The sequence below is a fragment of the Aedes albopictus genome, chromosome 1, assembly GCF_035046485.1.
Source record: "Aedes albopictus strain Foshan chromosome 1, AalbF5, whole genome shotgun sequence".
Classification (NCBI taxonomy): Eukaryota; Metazoa; Arthropoda; class Insecta; order Diptera; family Culicidae; genus Aedes; species Aedes albopictus.
The window spans coordinates 324230103-324252589 of record NC_085136.1 but is presented as its reverse complement, the minus strand read 5'-3'; the positions used below and the strand labels follow the sequence as shown (position 1 = coordinate 324252589).

At 45.6% G+C, this 22487-nt stretch overlaps 1 protein-coding gene across 1 annotated transcript in view; it reads right to left on the bottom strand.

The window, feature by feature from the left end:
- LOC109415929 (transmembrane protein 132E) overlaps positions 1–22487 on the bottom strand; it is a 318407-nt gene that overhangs the window by 15514 nt on the left and 280406 nt on the right. The window contains exons 10-13 of the mRNA XM_029867615.2: positions 18300–18867; positions 18048–18240; positions 17858–17978; positions 16914–17795 (exon numbers count right to left, since the gene is read on the bottom strand). Of these exons, the coding sequence (XP_029723475.2) occupies positions 16914–17795; positions 17858–17978; positions 18048–18240; positions 18300–18867 (1764 nt within the window). The remainder of the gene's footprint in view (positions 1–16913; positions 17796–17857; positions 17979–18047; positions 18241–18299; positions 18868–22487) is intronic.

The following is a 22487-nucleotide window of genomic DNA, read 5'->3' as shown; positions in this document are numbered from 1 at the left end:
TAAACGAACTAGATAAAAAAAATTTACTACATTCAGAGATTGAGGAACAGCGTTAATTGATTTCAAGGTAGTGTTCAGATATTTAAAAACGTCATAAGAACTGTGAAAACTGTTCTATATCCAACTGAATCGGTTGCAATATTCTCCAGATATATTGTAAACTCCTCATCAAAGTTCACGAGTTTTTTTTTAATACTTGTTTCTCGATAGTGACATAATTACAGTATGAAGTGTCGAATTCCAACAAAACATTTAGGTTGCTCCTCTCTGGAGTCACCATGAATTTGTTTCGTAATTTTCCTACATGTTCCTCGTTAAAAACTCCATCTGGAATTTTTCTACGAGAACCGTACAGCCGGGAGCCCGTGTCGTGGCGTACATGAGACACAAGCCTGTTCGGAACCTATCAGGCTTGGCTCAGGACTGGATACTAACACGTGACACGGATATTGGGGCGATCGGAGGTGTGATTAACGTCGATGTACCCAACAGGCTGTTGAGTGATGGCGAATTCCGGATGGCTTTGTTGTCATTTTTGAAGTCTGATGACCCCGGACCTAGTTGATATACGAGTGGAACATTCAGCAGTTCTCGATCCACACATTGTACTTTACATCTCTAATCTTTTCGATGAACTTATCGGGAACCTACTTCCAACCGTTACGGGCATGAAGTTATTCACAAATGAGATCGTCCGAGACACGTGCGTATTTTGCACTCGAACCTAACCAAACCACGAATGGCAAATTCTGGTCTGCAAGAGTCACGGTGCTCCATTTACCGTTATTATAAAATAAAATATACCATCAAAACCTGAAACGCCATCCTCTTTATTTATCTATCCTACACCTCTGGACAAATTTTTAAAATCATCGTTGAGCGAAATTTTGAGTTACGCCCTTTTAAAGGGCCTAACCTCTAAAAAACCGAGTTTTCTATAGAATAACACCACATTTCATAACAGAATCACGAATTAAAGGCATCAATAACGGAAACTATCATGAACAACATTGAAAATTGCTAGTATGCATCCATATGAATATCGGTAGAGTGCATTTTGTATCAAAATTTGTCATTACGTCAATATACGGTAGAAGTTCTTAGGGCCTATAGAAAGCAAACATTACATTGGTGTAATAAATTCAATTAAAAGTATATTGTATTGTGATTCCATATGTCAGAAGATGTTCATATCACTCTCCGTCAAGGCGATAGTATTTACATGCTCAGCATCAACATTACAAAAGGACGTAACTGATCTTTAAAATAATATCTTTTCCCATAGCTGTAGATCGTATCTCATCTTTCCCAGGACACCAACAATCACTATCGGAAAGAATTGCTTTTCCTCCGTCCAGTAGTGGTTGTACATTGCAACGGAGGGATAAAGGTTTGGTTTCGGCCAGCAGTTTCGCCATTTTGAAATGTAAGCACCGATATATGAAGAACGTACACTCTCTATACAGAAAATTTTCTTTAAAAACAATAGTCAAATATGGGCAACCATAAATTAAACAAAAAGAAATATGTCTGTGTGCCAAACGGCTTAAGTTAAAAGTATAGAAAACTAAAACATTGAAGGAGCGCACCTGGTGTGATGGTTAGAACACTTTACTATCACGCCGAGGACCTGGGATCGAATCCCACTCCCGACAAACTCGCAAAATGTGAGTTCTTCCTTCGGAAGGGAAGTAAAGCGTGGGTCCCGAGATGAACTAGCCTAGGGCTAAAAATCTCGTTAATACAGATAAAAAAACATTGAAAGGCCAAAAGACAAAAAGTCGAATCAGGCTTCAAATAATCACACATGAAATGATGCATGAAAATTATTTCTTTTTTAGTCAAATATGTAGGTAAGCCCTTTGGTCCCTACTAATTTTATTTTTTTTCGACCTAATATACATTACAAGAAAAAATATCGTGCAAACATCGATTTGATTTGATCGTTTCGGTGTCTTCTGTGCGGTCAATCATTAGCTATTTTCCGCATTTATTGTAGAAGACACGAACACGGTATGATGTACTGGCGACGATCTATTACCGAGTTTGAACATTTTTGTGCAATAATCTACGCGCAATATTGTCCTCGATTTTTTTTTGTATTTTTACGTTTTGTCTTCTTAGCCTCAGCATTTCAAGAGCGCGTAACTGCTTTCCAAAACAACACCTTTTTTTCAAAGCTGTGGCGTGGTACTTCTAGTCAAAAAGAATGCTCCTCTTTCGATGGCTTACATTAGAGGGGTGACATGCAATCTACATCCATAGAAGAAGAGCCGTATCATCAACCAGTTACGCCCTTCTGAAATGCTGAAGCTGAAAAGATAAATCGTACAAATCTGGAGCAACATTTGAAAAGGGCATACAAGCATTGGTAAACAATTAATTCACACGTCGATCCTGAGCCCCCATCAACTTATTCACACAAACTAAGACAGTTTTCAGATAGAGCAAACATCGATCTTTCGGATAACGGTGTTCATTTGCGTGGGCGGGCTGCTGTTAGGCCCTCGTAGCGATTTCGAAAAAAAAGGCACAAAACATGTTGGGCCCTTTTCAAATGTTGCTCCAGGAATGACATAAATAATGAAAGACAATATGTCGTAGAAAGTTGAATTAGCAGGGATTAAAGGTCTTACCTACATATTTTAAAAGAAGAAAGAATTTTCACCCAGAATATTATGTTTGATTATTTGTTGACTGTTCCGACTTCTTGTCTTTTGACCTTTCGATATTTTGAATTTCTATTCTTATAACTTAAGATATGGGGCACACAGACATATTTATTTTTGTCTAATTTGTGGTTGGTCATATTACATATTTTTGACAAATTTTGACTATTGTTTTTAAGGCAGATTTGTTGTATAGAGAGTGTACGCTCTTAATATATCGATGCTAACATTTCAAAATGGCGAAATTGCTTGCCGAAACCTGAACGGAAGAAATGCAATTCTTTCCGATAGTGGTTGTTGGTGTCCTGGGAAAGGTGAGATTCGGTCTGCTATGGGAGAAGATATTGTGTTGAAGATCAGTTACGTCCTTTTGAAATTTTGGTCCTGAGCATGTAAATACTATCGCCTTGATGGAGAGTAATGTGAACATCTTCTGATATATGGATCGGAAGTGTGGTTGATGTCGATGCAAGTTCCATATACCCAACAGGATGTTGAGTGATGGTGAATGCCGCCAAAGGCGACTTGACCAACGAATGGCTTTGTTGTCATTTTTTAAGTCTGATGACCCCGGACCTAGTTGATATACGAGTGTTACATTCAGCGGTTCTCAATCCACACATTGTACATTACATCTCTAATCTTTTCGATGATCTTATCGGGAACCTACTTCCAACCGTTACGGGCATGAAGTTAATCACAAATGAGATCGTCCGAGACACGTGCGGATTTTGCACCCGAACACAATCAAACCACGGATGGCCATACTGGACTGGAAGAGCACCATTTGGACGTGCTTTGGTATGTCAGGAGGAAGATGTCCTCTTGCATCGAAATTCAGCAAGAGATTATGGTTGCTCCTCTTTTGGAGCCACCATGAATATGTGCAACTGTGCCTCCCAATCCAACGGTAGAAGGCGCGAGCTCTATTTGCAGAAAAGAATGTTCTGTGTACAAGATAGATACCATACACAGTGGACTTCTGCGGACCAATGAAAACGGTCGTTTCTAGCGGAAATAGTTACGTCATTGTGTTACGTTATTTCTATTACCTAAAATCACTTATCTTTGACATAACCTTGACTCCGAAATCGGGCGGTCCACCACATCTCCTCTCTCAAAAGATCAAATAGAGATCAACGACCTGGTGGCTTCGGGTACTTTAAGAACGTCCAGGAAACTCTACCACTGCATTGATTCCACTTCGATAGCGGATTTTAAATCGGCGATGACGAAGAGTTTGGCGGGACTGCCGGGAGCTCGGGTAGTGGCGTATTTAAACGAAGTACCAGCCAGCTCGGTACCTATCCGAATATGCTCAGGTCTATTGACAGAAACAGATCTTGGGTAACCAACAGGATGTTGAGTGATAGCGAATGCTGACGAGAAATCACCTGACTAGCAGATTGCTTAGGCTTCATGCCTCTCACCAGACAACTCTGGAGTAGACCTGTGCGCCGCCGCGCCACGCCCCCGCCGCCGACACTTTACTTTAGAGATCTTTTCAGGAGTTGCTTTAAAGGTGTCTCCTTCAAAGATTCGTTCAGGAGGATTCAGGAATGCCCTTAGGAGTTTCCTCATGGATTTTTTTTTTTGAAAATCTCTCACGAACTCCGACACCGGTTCCTTCAGCAATTACTTGTGGAGTTCTATCGTTGATTCATCCAGAAGAGATTACCGCAGGAGTTCCTTCAGAGGTTCCTCTACAAGTTTTCTCCTGGTGTTCTTTTAGGGATCTGTCTAGAAGTTCATTAAGGAAATCTTTCAGGGATCATTGTAGAATTTCTACAGGAATTCTCCTGGAATTCCTTTAGGGATTCATCAGGGATTACCCAAGAAATTCCTTCAGAAATTTCTGCAGGAGTTCCACCAATAATTTATTCTCCAGGAATTTATTTCAGAAATTCCTCCTGGAGTTCTTTCTGGGATCCCTTCTGAAAATCCCTTGGGAAATCCTCTTGGAATTCCTTCGAGATGGTGATTTTTCAGAAAATCTTCTAGGAGTTCTTTTAAGGATTTCTGTAGGTGTTCTTCAGGTACTCCTACAGAAGTTCTGCTAGTTATAAATCCGGGCGCTCCTTCGAGAATTCATGCAGTTTTGTAGTTATATCAGGGATTGCTCCAGAAGTTCCTTAAGAGATATCCCAAGTAGTTCCAGGAGAATTTCGGTATGCCTCCAAGTGTTTCATCAGGGATTCTGTCAGAAGTTCCCTCAGCTTTTCCAACATTAGTTCTCTCAAGTATCTTTCCAGAAGTTCCTTCAGAGAATTTTTCAAGAAATTCAGGGATGCCTCCTGGATATCCAGACGGAATTCCTCTAAAAGTTCCTTCAGGAATTTCAACAGGAGTTCCTACTGGGATTAATCCAGGAGTTCCTTCAAAAATTTCTCCAAAAGTTTCAAGGATTCGTGCAGATATTTCTTCAGAGATTCTTCCTGAACTCCTTCAGAGATCTGGCCATAGTTCCTTTAGAGATCTCTCCCGGAGTTTCTTCAGGGATCTCTTATTGACAATTCTTACAGAAGGATTCAAAGACATTCCAGGAGAAATCAGGGATTCTCCTAGAAGTTCCTTCGGGAATTCCTACAGAAGTTCATTCAGAGATTAGTCCAACAGTTCCATATATGATTCCTCCAGGAATTCTTTTTGGGATTACTCGAAGAGTTCATTAACAGATTCTTTCGGGGGTTCCGGAGATTTTTTTCTGGGAGGATTTACGGATGTCTAGAGGAGTTACATTAAAGATTTCTCCAGGAGTTCTTTCGGGAATTCCTACAGGAGTTTGTTCTAAGATTCTCAGGAATATCTGCAGGATTTTTCCTTTTGGAACTCCAAACAGGAATTCCTCCTGAAAATCGTTCGGGGATTCTTCCTGTAAAGTCTACTAGGATTCCACCCGGAAATCCTTCACCCTTCCTGAAAAACAAATCCCTCTGGATATCTTTCAAGGATTTCTCCTGGAATCCGTCTTGGACATCATTTGGAGATCTCTCCAAGACTTGCTACGGGGATTCATCCTGCAATTTCTTCTAGGTATTATCTTGAAATTCCTTCGAGGATTCATCCTGTTATTGCTTCGAGGATTCCTCTGGACTTCCTTAGGGGATTCCTCCTGGAAATATTTCGGGGATTCCTCGATTAGTTAATTCAAGGATTCCTCCTACCTCCTGGAATTCCTTACGAATTTCCATCAGGAATTCCTTCTGGACTTCCTCCTAGAATTTTATTGGGAATCCAATCTGAAATTCATTCAAAAGATTCCTCCAGAAATTCCTTCAGTGATTACTTCGGTTGTTCCTTCCGGAAGTTCTTCGGCGTTTTCTCCTGGAATTCCTACGAGGATTCCTCCTGCCCGTCCTTCGGGAATTCCTGCAGGACTTCCTTCAAGGATTCCTTTTGAAATTATTTCGGCTATTCCTCATGGATTTCCTTCGGGGATTCCTCCTGGACTTCCTTCGAGGCTTCCTTCTGAATTTTCTTAGCCAATTTCTTCTACAAATCCCTCGGGGATTCCTCCTAAAATTCATTCGGAGAATCTTCTTAAAGTTCTTTTAAGGCTTCTTCCTGGACTTCCTTAAGGAATTTCTCTTGGACAGCCTTCGGGGATTCCTCCTGTAATTCCTTCGAGGATTCCTCCTGGGCTTCCTTCAGGGTTTCCTCCAGATTTTGTTTCTGGAGTCTCTACAGAAGTTTCTTCTAAGATTCCTCAAGGAGTTCCTTAGGGGATTCCTTGAGAAGTTCATTTAGAGATTATTTTGAGAAGATTGTTCTCCAGATAAATACGTCAGAGAGAGAGCTTGATGATCGCCTCGACCTTGGCTAGACCCGGACGGAGCCTGCAAATGTCCATTACACGTCCAACAAAGAGCACTTTCTGCTTCCAAATCGCGTACCGTAAACCGGGGTCGAATTGATCTCCGGGTCGAAATTGATCAGACGATTTTCCGTTAGATAAAACATACTTCAAATAGTTTCCAAGCAAATATCGTTTAGTATCGGTTCCCAACTGCACGATAGTTGAAAGGAAATTATATAAAATATGCTAAACCTAACCGAAAAACGTGTGATCAATTTCGACCCCGGTTTACCGTACGTATGCTCTTGAGTTACCCAAGAACTCTTGAATTCGCTTCATAACAGTCCACTCGTTGCGATCATGTTTTTCTTCTGTTCTACGACCGCCGATGATCACGTCATCGAGATAGCCAGAAGTGCACTACAGGCCGGCTACCTTGGTGTCGAAAGCACCAGGTGTAACTGTCAAACCCGGCCAGAGGCAGTTATCAGGAGAAAAGGCCACGATGCGAGTTGATCATTAGCAACTGGCGGTGCTGTTCGTCGACTTCCCCTTGCAAGAAGGCGTTGGACGACTCACATTAGCTGAAGACTGTGCAACCGGAATGCTTGGCGAAGATGTCGTCCAAAAGTGGAAGCGGATATTGATTTGGTTGGAGGGCGGCTCTCGATCATTAACGGAACCAGCGGCGCATGTGAACACTCTCCACAGCAATTTGCCCCTTTCCACGTTGATACAGGACTCAAGATTGGAGGACCTCGTTTTCCGTGCAACTCGTAGGATTCAAGAGCTGGGCACGGTAAAGGCTGGGTATGCTGCGCAATTCAGATCCCATTGTGATCCACTAGCCTCTGCCCAGCAACTCCTATCCCTACCTCCACGCGGTACCGGCCGGAAACTATGAGCAACCTTAGGGAAGATCGGGTAACCAACCCCGGTGGGAACTTTGGTCGTAGGCTGACAGGGAAGGGGGGTTTGCTTCGGTAAACCTGAGCGTCTGTTCTCCAGGAGGAGCGGCTCACAACAGCGTCTGATCCCCATGTTAGGGGCGGCTGATCTACGTCCGAGTGCCAGGGAAGGACTCTAAGCTCAACTGTGCACTATGGTCCTCCGGAAAGTAGGGGGTTGGTGTCAGGCCCTACGAGCCAGCCGTAAAAAACCATTGTAACGGAAAATCAACAACAGAATAATACGAACCGAGACCAACGGCAACGACCCCAGCGAACAAAAAGGACTTGCGATTGGAAACTCGGTACGTGGAACTGCCGATCACTCAACTTCATTGGGAGCACCCGCATACTCGCCGATCTACTGAAGGACCGCGGGTCCGGCATCGTAGCGCTGCAGGAGGTGTGTTGGACAGGATCCATGGTGCGAACGTTTAGAGGTAATCATACCATCTACCAGAGCTGCGGCATCACACGCGAGCTGGGAACAGCTTTCATCGTGATGGGTGATATGCAGAGGCGCGTGATCGGTTGGTGGCCGATCGACGAAAGAATGTGCAGGTTGAGGATCAAGGGCCGATTCTTCAATTTCAGCATAATAAACGTGCACAGCCCACACTCCGGAAGTACTGATGATGACAAGGACGCATTTTACACGCAGCTCGAACGCGAGTACGATCGCTGCCCAAGCCACGATGTCAAGATCATCATAGGAGATTTGAACGCTCAGGTAGGCCAGGAGGAGGAATTCAGACCGACGATTGGTAAGTTCAGCGCCCACCAGCAAACGAACGAAAACGGCCTACGACTCATTGATTTCGCCGCCTCCAAAAATATGGCCATACGTAGCACCTTTTTCCAACACAGCCTCCCTTATCGTTACACCTGGAGATCACCACAGCAGACAGAATCTCAAATCGACCACGTTCTGATTGACGGACGGCACTTCTCCGACATTATCGACGTCAGGACCTATCGTGGCGCCAACATCGACTCCGACCACTATCTGGTGATGGTCAAACTGCGCCCAAAACTCTCCGTCATCAACAATGTACGGTACCGGCGACCGCCACGGTACAACCTAGAGCGACTGAAGCAACCGGATGTCGCCTCAGCATACGCGCAGAATCTCGAAGCCGCGTTGCCAGACGAGGGCGACCTCGATGAGGCCCCTTTAGAGGACTGCTGGAGTACAGTGAAAGCAGCCATCAACGACGCAGCCGAGAGCACCATCGAGTACGTGGAACGGAATCGACGGAACGAATGGTTCGACGAAGAGTGCAGAACGGTTTTGGAGGAGAAGAACGCAGCGAGGGCGGTAATGCTGCAGCAAGGGACTCGACAGAACGTGAAACGTTACAAACAGAAGCGGAAACAGCAGACCCGCCTCTTTCGGGAGAAAAAGCGCCGCCTGGAAGAAGCGGAGTGTGAAGAAATGGAACTGCTGTGCCGTTCCCAAGAAACACGGAAGTTCTATCAGAAGCTCAACGCATCCCGCAACGGCTTCGTGCCGCGAGCCGAAATATGCAGGGATAAAGACGGAGGCCTCTTGACGGACGGACGTGAGGTGATCGAAAGGTGGAAGCAGCACTTCGATCAGCACCTGAACGGCGTGGAGAACGTAGGCACGGGAGCCCACGGCAACGGAAGGAACGATGACGCCAGTGCAGCGGAGGACGGAAATGAACCAACTCCCACGCTGAGGGAAGTTAAGGATGCCATTCACCAGCTCAAAACCAACAAAGCAGCTGGTAAGGATGGTATCGCAGCTGAACTCATCAAGATGGGCCCAGAAAAGTTGGCCACCTGTCTGCATCGGCTGATAGTCAGGATCTGGGAAACCGAACAGCTACCGGAGGAGTGGAAGGAAGGGGTAATCTGCCCCATTCACAAGAAAGGCGACCATTTGGAATGTGAGAACTTCAGGGCGATCACTATTTTGAATGCTGCCTACAAAGTGCTATCCCAGATCATCTTCCGTCGTCTGTCACCCAAAACAAATGAGTTCGTGGGAAGTTATCAAGCCGGCTTCATCGACGGCCGGTCGACAACGGACCAGATCTTTACCGTACGGCAAATCTTCCAGAAATGCCGTGAATACCAGGTCCCAACGCACCACCTGTTCATCGACTTCAAAGCGGCATACGATAGTATCGACCGCGCAGAGCTATGGAGAATCATGGACGAAAACGGCTTTCCTGGGAAGCTGACTAGACTGATTAAAGCAACGATGGACGGTGTGCAAAACTGCGTAAGGGTTTCGGGTGAACTATCCAGTTCATTCGTATCTCGCCGGGGACTGCGACAAGGTGACGGACTCTCATGTCTACTCTTCAACATCGCGCTGGAAGGTGTGATGCGACGAGCCGGGCTCAACAGCCGGGGAACGATTTTCACAAAATCCGGTCAATTTGTGTGCTTTGCGGACGACATGGACATTATCGCTAGAACATTTGGAACGGTGGCAGAACTGTACACCCGCCTGAAACGCGAAGCAGCAAAGGTCGGACTGGTGGTGAATGCCTCAAAAACAAAGTACATGCTGGTAGGCGGAACCGAAAACGACCGGATCCGTCTGGGTAGTAATGTTACGATAGACGGGGATACTTTCGAGGTGGTGGAGGAATTCGTCTACCTCGGATCCTTACTGACGGCTGACAACAACGTGAGCCGAGAAATTCGGAGGCGCATCATCAGCGGAAGTCGGGCCTACTATGGGCTCCAGAAGAAACTGCGGTCGAAAAAGATTCACGTACGCACCAAATGCACCATGTACAAAACGCTAATAAGACCGGTGATCCTCTACGGGCACGAGACATGGACCATGCTCGAGGAGGACCTACAAGCACTCGGAGTTTTCGAGCGACGCGTGCTAAGAACGATCTTCGGCGGTGTGCAGGAGAACGGTGTGTGGCGGAGAAGAATGAACCACGAGCTCGCTGCACTTTACGGCGAACCCAGCATCCAGAAGGTGGCCAAAGCCGGAAGGATACGTTGGGCAGGGCATGTTGCAAGAATGCCGGACAACAACCCTACAAAGCTGGTGTTTGCAACTGATCCGGTTGGCACAAGAAGGCGTGGAGCGCAGAGAGCACGATGGACGGACCAGGTGGAGCGTGACTTGGCGAGCATTGGGCGCGACCGAGGATGGAGAGCGGCAGCCACAAACCGAGTATTGTGGCGTACTATTGTTGTTTATGTCTTATCTTAATGATGTTGAACAAATAAATGTATGTATGTATCGTAGGATTCAATATGAGCAATAATAACCAAAATCAGAAACAAAGTAGCGGTAGTAGCGCTAGTGGCGAAGTTAAACCCTTCGCAAAAAGTGAGTTAGCTAGATCTCTGTTGAAGAGAGCGAAGGAGGCAGCTGTTCGCAATGTGCCAGAGTAGAGAACCTCATTTCCACCAGCTTGTCGAGAGAGGTCATGGACGAACCGTGGTGTATGAGGGCCATCAATCAGAAAAGAGATGGTCTCTGTACAATGAGTGTGACAGCGCAGCAGCTTGACTTCATCATTGACATTGTGTTTTCGAAGTCAAGCATCAGTAAGGACGTCAAGCAGGCCTTGTTGACACTGCGTAAGTCAACTATGGCGGCAAGACCCAGATAAACTCATGGCAACTGTGGCAGCGGTTAACCCCGTAAAGCTGAAGATGCTGAAATCTACCCAGATGGAAGCGATCGCATTCGCGTGTAGCCCGAAGGGTACGCTAGACGCTTTGATTTCAAAAGGCAATCACTTAAGCAATCGCAAAGCAGCCCTCAGGTTAGGAACTACCAGGCGGCCCTCGCAAGGCCAGGAGGTTGTTAACCCCAAGAGTAAAGGGCAGTAATGCCGTTCATTCGGACCTCGGCTAACCGTCCCGGAATACTGGAAAGCGTGAGCCTGAAAATGCCGTCCTGTCCCGGATCAAACATAGCAGGGGGTTGCGACCATGTGAGGGCGAATCAAGGAGAGGACGCTTCCTTGAACCTTGGGGACAGGAAGGAAAAGAAGGATGTACATGCGCTTTGGTAAACGAAGTCAAGAAAAGGCAGGAGGAATCAAACGTGAAACCAAGCCACATGGGTCTAAGTTCTCGGAAGCCTTGAAGGCGATGAGGAACGATGCCAAGCTGGTGGATCTTGGAGCCGTCGTACGCTGTATTCGACATACTCATACAGGCAAAATGATCCTCGTGCTCAAGCACAACAAAAAGCAGAGGTGAGGGCTGCCACAGCGGAGGTTCTGAAGGTGAAAAATCTAGACGAGATCACTGTCACGAAAGAGTTTGTCAAGGTACTGCAGCAACAGTCCGAGGTGCACCTGGCCACCGCAGCCGTTCGGCTACGGAAAGTTCGGACCTGTGCGGACGCTAACAAGTTCGTTAAAGTAGGTAAGCTTAAGGTAGGCTGGTCGGTATGCTAATAGACCCTACACTAGCCATCAGAGGCTTGCCTTTGGTGTCTGGAACCAGGACACAAGTCATGATATTGTGGAGGTCCTGACAGGAGCAAGCTTTGTAAACGACGTGGAGATGAATGCCATAAGGTACAAAACTGCACGTTCCCTATCATATGTTTGGTTTCTTCCTAGAAATCCGTAAACAGCAAGCACCCAACGGGCTTTCCCAAATGGAGGAGAACGTGCCTCTGGAGCCGACCTACTGATACCCAACGGGAAACCCTAGGTCACCGGCCTTCAAGAGAGTCACAGTGCAGGTAACGCAGCTGAACCTGAACCATTGTGGTGTAGTCCAACAACTGCTATGCCAGGCAGTCGCCGAATGGGTCCGGAAAAATAACGGTGGTATGGACAAGAGGTAATTCCCAAGCAACACACATGTTAAAATAGAACTACGACAGCGCAAGTTTTGGTTGTACAGAAGTTTATTTTGCGTAATTCTAACATTATGTTGAAATAACGTGAAATAAACTTCTATACAACTAAAATTGCGCTGTCGTCGCTTTTATATAACATGTGTATTGCTTGGGTTACCTTGTTCAGGAGTTGATAACTACTACATACGAGGACTTCGTGGTCGCCAAGATTAACGCGATCTTCTTCTGTAGCTGCAATGCGCCTCTACGCATGCAGTTCACATTATGACAAACGTGGTGACAGGGCGCTTGAGCCTAGCTATTCAGCACTGTAGTTGGAGGAAATGCCAATGCAGAACCCGTAGCTTCCGGTGAGGTAAGCCCAGTTCCCTGGGTTAGTGGGTTGGTGTCAGCCCTGCGAGCCAGCCGTAAAAAGAAAAGTGCCGGAAATCAACAAGAGCAGAATGCGAACCGATAGCAATGGCGACGACCACAGCGACGAAAAGGAATTTAGGATTGGAAGCTCTATACGTGGAACTGCAGATCTCTCAACTTCATCGGGAGCACCCGCATACTCGCCGATCTACTTAAGGACCGCGAGTTCGGCATCGTAGCGCAACGGGGCTCATATATTTAGAGGTACCATCTACCAGAGCTAGTACAGTACATGCTAGCTGGGTATAGCTTTTATAGTGCAGAGGCCCGAGATCGGTTAGTACCCGATCAACAAAGGCATGCGCAAGTTGAGGGTCAAGGGACGATTCTTCAACTTCAGCATAATCAACGTGCACAGCCCACACTCCGGAAGCACTCATGATGTCAAGGACGTAATATACGCGCAGCTCAAGCCACGACGTCAAGATCATCTTAAGAGACATGAGCGCGCAGGTTGGCCAAAAGGTGGAATTTAGACCGACTATTGGAAAGTTCGGCGCCCACCAACTGATGAACGAGCACGGCCTACGATTGATTGATTTTGTCGACTCTAAGAACACCATACGAATCACTAACTTCCAGCATAATCTCCCTTGTCTTTACATACTGATTGATGGACGGCACTTCTCCGACATTATCGATGTCAGGCGCTAACATCGACTCTGATCACGGTGCGATGGTGAAAGTGCGCCAAAAACTCCCCTTCCTATGATTAACAACATACGGTAACGAAAGCCGACTCGGTATAATCTGAAGCTACTGAAGCAAACGGATGTCGCCACCGCATACGTGCAAAATTTCAAAGCAGCAGCGTTTCCGGACGAAGGGGTACTCTATGAAGCACATCTCGAGAACTACTGGAGTACGATAAAGGCAATCCTCAACAATGCTGCTGGAGAAAAACGATTGGTTCAATGGTAAGCGTAGAGATATTTTGGAGAAGAAGAATGCAGCTAAGGCGGTCACAGTCATGCTGCAGCACGGGACTCGGCAGAACGTGGAACGATATAGAAGAACGCGGAAACAGCAGACCCGCCTCTTCCGGGAGAAAAATTACTGCCATGTTAGAAGCGAAATGTAAACAGATGTAACTGCTGTGCGGTTCACCAGAAATGCGGAAGTTCTACAAGAAGTTCAACGCAGTCAGTACAGCAGGGAGTAACAACGAGCCAACTCCCACGTTGAGGGAAGTTAGGGAGGTATTCAGCAATTCAAGAACATAAGTCAGTTGCTGAACTAAAATAGTTGGTGAAGTAAAGTACGTTCCGGATTGACGACCAGCCTGATATTTATGGAAAAGCTGGCGCAAAAGAATTTGCAAGTGTGTTTCACTAGTGGCAGCTGCCGAGTAGTTATCTCGAAAATATGTGTCGTAACGACCGGCGTTCGCACCTACCATCTTCGTCAGGCTCAGTGTTCGATTCAGGCAACAACAGCAGGTCAACACAAGTCCGGCTGCCAGTATCAGTAGGATCCGTCGTCTAGGCCACCGAGACAGGGCGGCCACACAGCTGCTTCTCAAGGAGAACTTAGCCACCGGAATCCAGGTGAATGATTGTGGTCTAACAAAGATTCGTAAATGTTTCATGGAGAGGAAAGCCGCTAGATCACCCTTGATTGAGAGAAAGTCGACCAAAGTCCTGGACATCATCCAAACGGAACTGTGTGGGCCGATGAAGACGACGCCGAGCAGCAATCGGTACGGCATGCACCTGGTGGATGAATACAGTCGATCCACTGTGACAGTATTGTGAAAGCAAACCCCGTGTTATTCGACCGGGTGGGGGCAAGTTTGACAATAAGGAGTATGGGAGATTCTACAAGTCCATCCACCAGAGGAAGTACGGGTCGATCAACGAGATGGCGATCTGCATGCTCGTTGATTCGAACCTCGATAAGCGGTACTGGGGCGAGGCCGTCCAAACTTCCACGTACCTCCAGAACCGTCTGCAGTCGAGGTCGGTCACGAAAACCTCTTATAAACTGTGGTGGGGTACAACACCGGACCTTAGACACTTGAAGGTGTTTGGGAGTGAAGCCTATGTCCATATACCTGGAGCCAGGAGGATCAAGTTTTACTCGAATGTGAAGAAGCTGAACTTTGTAGACGCGCGCTTCATCGAGCTTTTTAATGGAACATCATCCGTGGAATTGCCAGTTCCGTTCCCGGACACCAAGAGCGAAGAAGGAAAAGAGAAACCTGCGGAGACGATAGGGCTGCAGTAGAAGCCTGACGACCGTGAAGACGACGACGACGACTATGTGAGCGGTGAGCAACACTATCACTTCGCTTGCCAGGAAGAAGAAGAAAAAGGCGCTACTGGCTGTAGCCGCCGGTCCAGCAGGAAGAACCTCGGAGCCGTACCGAAACGAGTCGACGTCTATGTCGTGGGGATAGCAGCCTGTGGTTTTGAAGAGTCAGTCAGTACTGTGAGGCGCTCGAACATTCGGAGTGGCGAAGTGTCATGGTTAATGGTTAACGGTTCTTGGGACCTAGTACCGCTGCCAAAAGGATGCAAGTTGATGGTGGGATCCAAGTGGGTCTTAAAGCTTAAGCGCAATGATTCTGATGAGGCGGTTAAGTTCAAGCGTTCAAGGCTAGAGTCTTGGCACAAGGACACACACAAAAGATCGGGATCAATTATGATCAGGTGTTCGCACCGGTTACTCGTCAGACAACGCTGCCGACATTCTTGACAGTAGCTGCGAATGGTGGACTTGTGGTCCACCATATGGACGTTAAAACGGCATACCTTAACAGGACCTTGTATGGGGAGATTTTTAAACGCCAGCTGCCTGGATTTGCTGTACAAGGACAGGAAGAGCTTGTATGTCGACTCCAGCGGAGCATCTGTGGGTTGCGCCAATCGACGCGATGTTAGACGATGTACTGTTCAAGTTAGGTTTCAAGTCATTCTCAGTGAACCAGTGCCTGTCCGTGGAGAAAAAAAGGCGAAGTGATGGTGTTGCTGCTAGTATATGTCGACGACATGCTGCTTGCCTCGTCCAATGAAGTGGAAATGGAATAGGTCTACCAAGGATTTGCCCAAGAGATTGTAATAAACAGTCCCGGCGAGATTCGGCATTTCCCTGGACTGGGGTGCATCACTAAGACTGGGTGCATTTGAAGTCCAAGGAAACAAGCAAGCTGCTTGAGGATTCAACGGTAAACGGAAGCTTGGTTGGCCGATTGCTATATCTGTCAGTCGCTGTCCGACCGGACACAGTAGCTGCTAAGCGCGTACTACGATCTTACAAAGTGACCAAGGTCAGTTACCTACAGTTGTTCGGGAATGGTAATCAACCGTTGATTGGGTGTTCAGACTCCGATTGATCTGAAGATCCCCACAGCCGGCGATCAACATCCGATTCAGTGTTCTACTTTGGAAGAGGGGCGATATCCAGGACGAGCCGACGACAGCCGTGCGTAACACTCTCGCCAATGGTCGCACTCTCCGAGGGCGGACAAGAGACCATCTGGTTGCGGCAGCTTCTGTGAAATTTTGGGGAGATTCAGAAACATCCAACGAGCCAGGAAAAAAGAGATCTTCAAGAGGCAGCCACCGGAAATTCCGAGACAGAAGGAGCTGGTCAGCTGTCTGAAAAGACAGTTCTGAGGCTTTCTCCAGTCGGTCAGATATTGAAGTTTGAAGAAATAAAACGTACTCATGAAGTTTTGGTTCATATTATCTGCTGCAAAGCAGTGTTTTTACGTACAAAGTGAATGGAAACACTGTCTTTGTTCATAGATGTGGGCAATATGTTACTGCCCAGACCCATTGAAGTCGAAGAAGATAAACGATTTATGTGAAGCGTTTGAACTGACTGATCTCAGCGAAGTTCGACATTTTTGGACTGGAGGAAGTTTCTACCAGATACCAGATGGTAGAAGTTCAAAATGCAAAATCGTTGGTGGATTCGGCATTCCTAAAAGTCTTAAAAAAGTGCGAAAAGCTTTAAAATGTTTATTTGCCGAACGGTGAACAGCTGGTCATCACAAATCCTATGCGCTTTAGTTTAACTGAACGAAACTGATTTCGAGAATCACCGTAGCCATGTCTCGTCGAGCAGTTACCGCCAAATATTTACAGTTACCCGTGGACTAGATCTCTATCTAGCATTTTACGCGAGCTAATAGCCGTCACAAATCAAACGATATGAGGTTTGGCCTGCGTCGTTTAACAGTTGATCGATATGATTGATGATCGATCAGCTGTCGTTCTATACTATTTTAACTTAACATACTTCTACAAACTTACCTTCAAGTTATCGAAATAGTGCATGATCTGTTCGTAGTCCATATCCAGATCGTCCAAACCGAGGCTCTCTCCCGGCCCCAGTTCACTGTCCGGTGTGTTCGCAAACATCGGATTACCCACGACCGTCGGCTTGTTGTGCTTCGACGGCGCCGGAGGCTTTGGTATCTTGGACTGCTGATTGTTATTCGATAGCTGGTGCTGCTGCTGCTCATCCGGAGGCGTCACAAAGCCTCCGTTATCGTCCGAGCTGGACTCTAGCGTTTTGACGCCGGCACCGCCACTACACTCTTCCCCTCGGGAGTGTCGCTTCTCGCTCACCGGAATCGGAGCGATCTCCGCCGTCGTTTCCACCGTGATGGTGGATGGTGTGACGTGCTCTTTAATACTACTGCCGGCCACGGGATTTCCGCTGCCGATGGCGACTACCGTCGCCTTACTCCGGCCACTACTGGACTGATTGTTGATGGTGTCGAACTTGAAGGCCGACTTTTGGGCGCACTGTTGCACCAAGCGCTCGGCCATGTGCAGATCGTCCGGGGCGTTTCTGCTGGTGGATGGCGCCACCATCGCCGATGGTTGATGGTGGATAGAGTGGGGGTGGTGCTGCTGCTGCTGGGGAACTACGGAGAATCCCATGTTTTCGAACGAATGCGGTGACTTGGTGGACTGCCGAACGATCGGTTGCACTGAATACTGAGGAATACTGTTGTTGAACAGCGCTGCGTTGATCTGCTGCTGGGTGAAGTTCAGGTTGCGTGGCGGTTGATTGCCGTGGAGCTGAATTTCGAACGCCGGGTTTGTGGTTGAACAGCTGCTGTTGCGTATGAAACGGGGATGTAGTCTGGGCCTCGGGTTGCGCATTTGGATGATCGGTTCTTGAGACTGTGGAAAGATGGGGGAGAATTAGGAATGATGGTGATCTTGGGAAGAGCTCTTGAGCATACCCTGTTTGGTACGTTGGCAGTTACTCCCATATTCCTGTGTGGAGGAACTGGTGGACGATAGTCGACTCCGTCGATAATGGGAATTCCATGCGGTGGAAGCGGAGGAGCCTTTTCGTCTTCACTGTAATGAAAAAGTTTGAGATACGTGAATGCTTAGGTGTCTATAAAAAATGAATATCAAATAACTTACTTTACTAATCGACTTCTGCGATCCCGCTTGTTGTAGGTACAGGAGTTCACGACACCGATTTGTCCTTCTCCGCCAGCACTGGATGGCAGCTGGATATGATTCGGGTTGTCGAAACTGTTGACCTGGACGATGCTTTCTTCGGCATCTCCGTACTTTGAACTCATTGGATTGTTGATAATATGCATTCGTGAATCTGGAAAGAAACAACTGTCCTGTAGTGTCCATTCTTCAAAGTACCTCAATTTATCCAACCTCTAGGATTTCCACTCATGTCATGTCCATTGGTCGAGCGATCCATGGTGGCGCGACCCAACCACACCCAATCGTGCGCATTCGTCGTAGACTCCGTACTCTTACCACCACCCAGTACCGAAGCGTTTCCCATGCCATCCCGCACGCTGGCCTCCCCTGTGACATCGATCGTAACCGGTCGGAATTTGGAAGCGTACACCACACAGGATATCACGAACACCCCGATCGCCAAACAGAACGCCGCCAGCAGTACGTACATTCCGATCTCCAGCGAAGTCGCGTCCGCATACACCATACTCTTCCCACTGACATAACCGGGAATGCCTCCCCGGTGTTGCCGCGAGGGTTGCAACGCCGCCGGTTCCTGGCTGTTGTCATCCTTCAGTGCGACACCTATCAAAATATCATTCAATGATCCACTCAGTTCGCGCCCTTGGTATTTGCGGTCTCGGCCGGCTATACCGTCGTTCTGCACTGTGTCCGGCCGGGTGCCGATGTCCGACGAGCTAAAGTCCACCTGTACCGAGGCAAGGGCGCTCACCAGTGGTCCCACCGAGGACTTCATGCCCTGGAATGAAGAATGATGGGGGAAGGATTGAGATTAGCGGTTGGAAAGAGGTGATGGGGTTCATGAAAATTTGAATTTTAAAACCATGAGGAAGCAATTACGTCAATCAGTTTAACATGAATTTAGCGAATGATTGGGTAGTATATTTGTCAGTTAAGCCTATGGAAAGGTGTTGTTGTGGGGATGATGATCTGAAGCAGGTTTATGAAAAAGCTTGAATGCGAGTGAAAACCAGCGAAACTACTGGGAAGTCAAGTGCAGGATCAAACTTACGCTGAGATGAAATTGAATCGATAAAATTTTACAATACCTTCAATATAACGAAGTATGAAAGTGATCTAGTGTGTTACTTATGAAATATGTTGAGGTTGTTCGTTAACGCTTTAATCACAGAATTAAATTCTTTAGGAATTTTTCTGGCAATATTATCAAGTTTTTCTTTGCCAATTACTTAAGGGGCCGTTCGTAAACCACGTGGACTTTTTGGGGGAATAGGAGAGATATGATCAAAGCCAACACTCCAATCAAATTTTAAAATTTTTGTATGGACAAAATCTACGAGGAGGAGGGAGGTCTGAGATGGCCAAATTTGGTCAAAGTTGTTTCTGAACAGCTCCTAAGAATTTCCTTCAATAATTTCTTAAAAGTTCTTTTTTGGATTGTTACGGACAGGCATCGACGTAGCTAGCTTTTTCTTTTCTCTTACTCACTCTCCTAAACAAAGACGAGGAAGAGCGGGATGCAAGAAGGGGCCTGTGCCCCCTCTTTCATCCTTCTTTTTTTCGTGTTTGTTTTCGAGAGTGAGTGAGAATAAAGAAAAAGCTAGCTACGCCAATGCGGACAGGGATTGGAAATGTCATATAAATATCATTTCGTTATTTGCTAATTTCACTGCACTTAGCCGGAAATGTTGATCGACGACATCATGGATTATCCATAACTATTTAGCGTTATGGCCTGGTAATGAGTACGAACAGATACTTACACCGAAAAATAGAAAAACGTAATGACATTTTTTTTTTTTTTTTCATTAAATTCTGCGACATTTTCCATCCCTGGCTGCGGGAAGTTCAGAAGAAATCCCTTGGTAAATTTATTCACGAATTGCTTCAACATTCTATTTGGAGTTTCCTTCAGCTATTTACTCAGGAATTCCTCCGATAGTTTCTTTAGGAATTTGTCAGCCATTCCCTTCAAAAAATCCTCCACGAGTTTTATTTTTTTGATTTTCAGGAATTTATCCGCAACTGCTTTGAATACTGCCTTCGACATTTTTTTTATAATTTCCTTCCCCTAGTAAATTTTCTCAGAATTTCCTCTGGAAATTCTTTCAGGGGCATTGTTTATGAATTGTCCAACTAATCTTTAAGAAATTCTACAACAGTTCCTTCCAGAGCTCCTCCGTCAGTTTCTCATGGAATTCCTCCCAAAATCTTATACATCCGTCAATATCTTCAGGAACTCCTCTGAGAATTCCTACAAGAATTCCTCTAAAAATTCTCTCAGGAATTTTCCCAGCAATTCTTTGAATATTTCGTTCAGGGACTCCTTCAATAATTTTTAAGCAAATTTTCAACCATTTCTTTAGGAACTCTACGTCCATTTTTTTCACAGCTTAAAAAAGTATTTCAAAAGTTTATTTCAAAATGTGTTCCTGATTTCTTCATTGATTTGGGAATTCTTCAGGAAATTACTTCGTAATCTATACGAACTTTCCAAAATAGTTTCTCAGGAAAATCTGTGCGGGAACCCTCGAGCAAATTTTCCAAGAACATCTTCTGTAATTTTTCAGGAAATCCTTCATACTCATAAAACTAAGTATTTTTTCAGGAAAAATATTCATTCATATTCCTTACATTTCATGATTTGAGAATAAAAGCGTGTTTATTCAGGAAAAGTTTTGAAGACAGTATTGCCATTATTCTGACCAAAAATCGATAAAATATTCAGGAAACTACGATTTTTTTTTGACAAAATAAACAATTATGTCACGCAAAGCTGACCATTTTCAACCCCCACTCATTCTCACATGTCATATTTTTTTGTATGGGAGCTCTAAAATTTGTGTAAGGGTCGTCACACTTTGCTGAATCCTCCTCCATGCTCAGAGCATGACGTTATTTATGGACGTTCCCCTATGCATGTTATGATTTTAAGATATTTGCATGTTTATCCAGAAGAAGTTTTCAGAACATTGTTGATGTTATTCTGAAGAAAAACCTTTTTTCTTGGGAAAATGTACTATTTCAGGAAATTTGTACAATCTCAAAATCCAATACAATTTCTATCACAAAAGTACTTGCAAATGTATCCCAAAATTGTTTCCTTACAGCTAGAACGTGCAGCGAACGAACACAGTTGCATTACACCATAAAAAAAACAGAAGAGGAACATTTTAAACATTTCAACAGTTTTTTTATTCAGAAATTCCTATTGAGACTTCTTAATGAATATTTCAGGGGATTCACCCATAGTTTTTGACACACTAATCCATAAATTTGTCCTAGATGGCCTATCAGGTATCAGGTATCAGAAGGCCGGCTCCAGAGGCACGTTATCCTCCATTTGGGACATTTGTGCCATCGCCATACATTTGAGCCTATTTCATCATTTACCTGAGGGAGAATGGGACAAGGGATGGGAATTGGGAAAGGGAAAGGTGATGAAATAGGAAGGGGTGCCCTAGAAGAGGGAATGAACGCATAAGCGCAACGAGAGCTCATAGCTCATACCACAACGGGGTTAATCAGTGCCCTGAAAAGGACACTGTAAAACGCATAAGCGTAAAAAGAGCCTATAGCTCATTGGAGGTAGCTTGCGACGTCATGCGACTTTCAATATGACATAGAAAGGCACGTCATCAAAAGCATCCTCAATATTCAAGAAATCACCCAAGCAAAAACTACGTTTGAGCGAGTGGCTTCTTGAAAACGTATACAACTTTATGTAAAAGAGTCACTGTGGACATCCCAAATTGGGAGACATGTGAGTTCACATAAACAGGCATGTTAGCCAAACGAACATCACAGATGTGATAATCGACAATGCGTTTCGAGCATTTCAGAAAGAACGACGTAACCAGATAAATCTGGAACCTATTCCTTCTTTATTCAACGCACGCACCCTTTCGGGATAAAACTACAGAGTAATTTCATGCCATGAAAATACCCAATAGAAAACTACAAGAGTTCAAACATGTTTGAAAAACTCAAATCCCTCTGGAGAAAAATAGGATAATGCCCCATTTGCTCCAGGAGATTTGAAGTAAGCAGAGCTTTTTAGTGCTCACTAAATCGATTCTATAGCTACAATCCTCGGGGTAGAAGCTAAAGATTCGTAGCTATATAAAAGACTGGTTTATCCGAAGATAATTAGAACTTGAACAGGTCCGAGTTCCATTCAGGAATACCTCTTGCGGTCCGCACAGATCGCAGAGGACAAGCTTCTTTCAAAGCAGTAGCTATGGTATACCACAATGAAGGGCGTTGTAATAACAAAACCATAATGAAACTCTCTTGGAGTAGCAATGGAAGCGAGTTTTCCATAAAATGTGATCGCAACCAATTATTACAGGTTCCCTAGCTCGTTGAGCAGGGACGCCTGAATACGCAAAGTTTGCG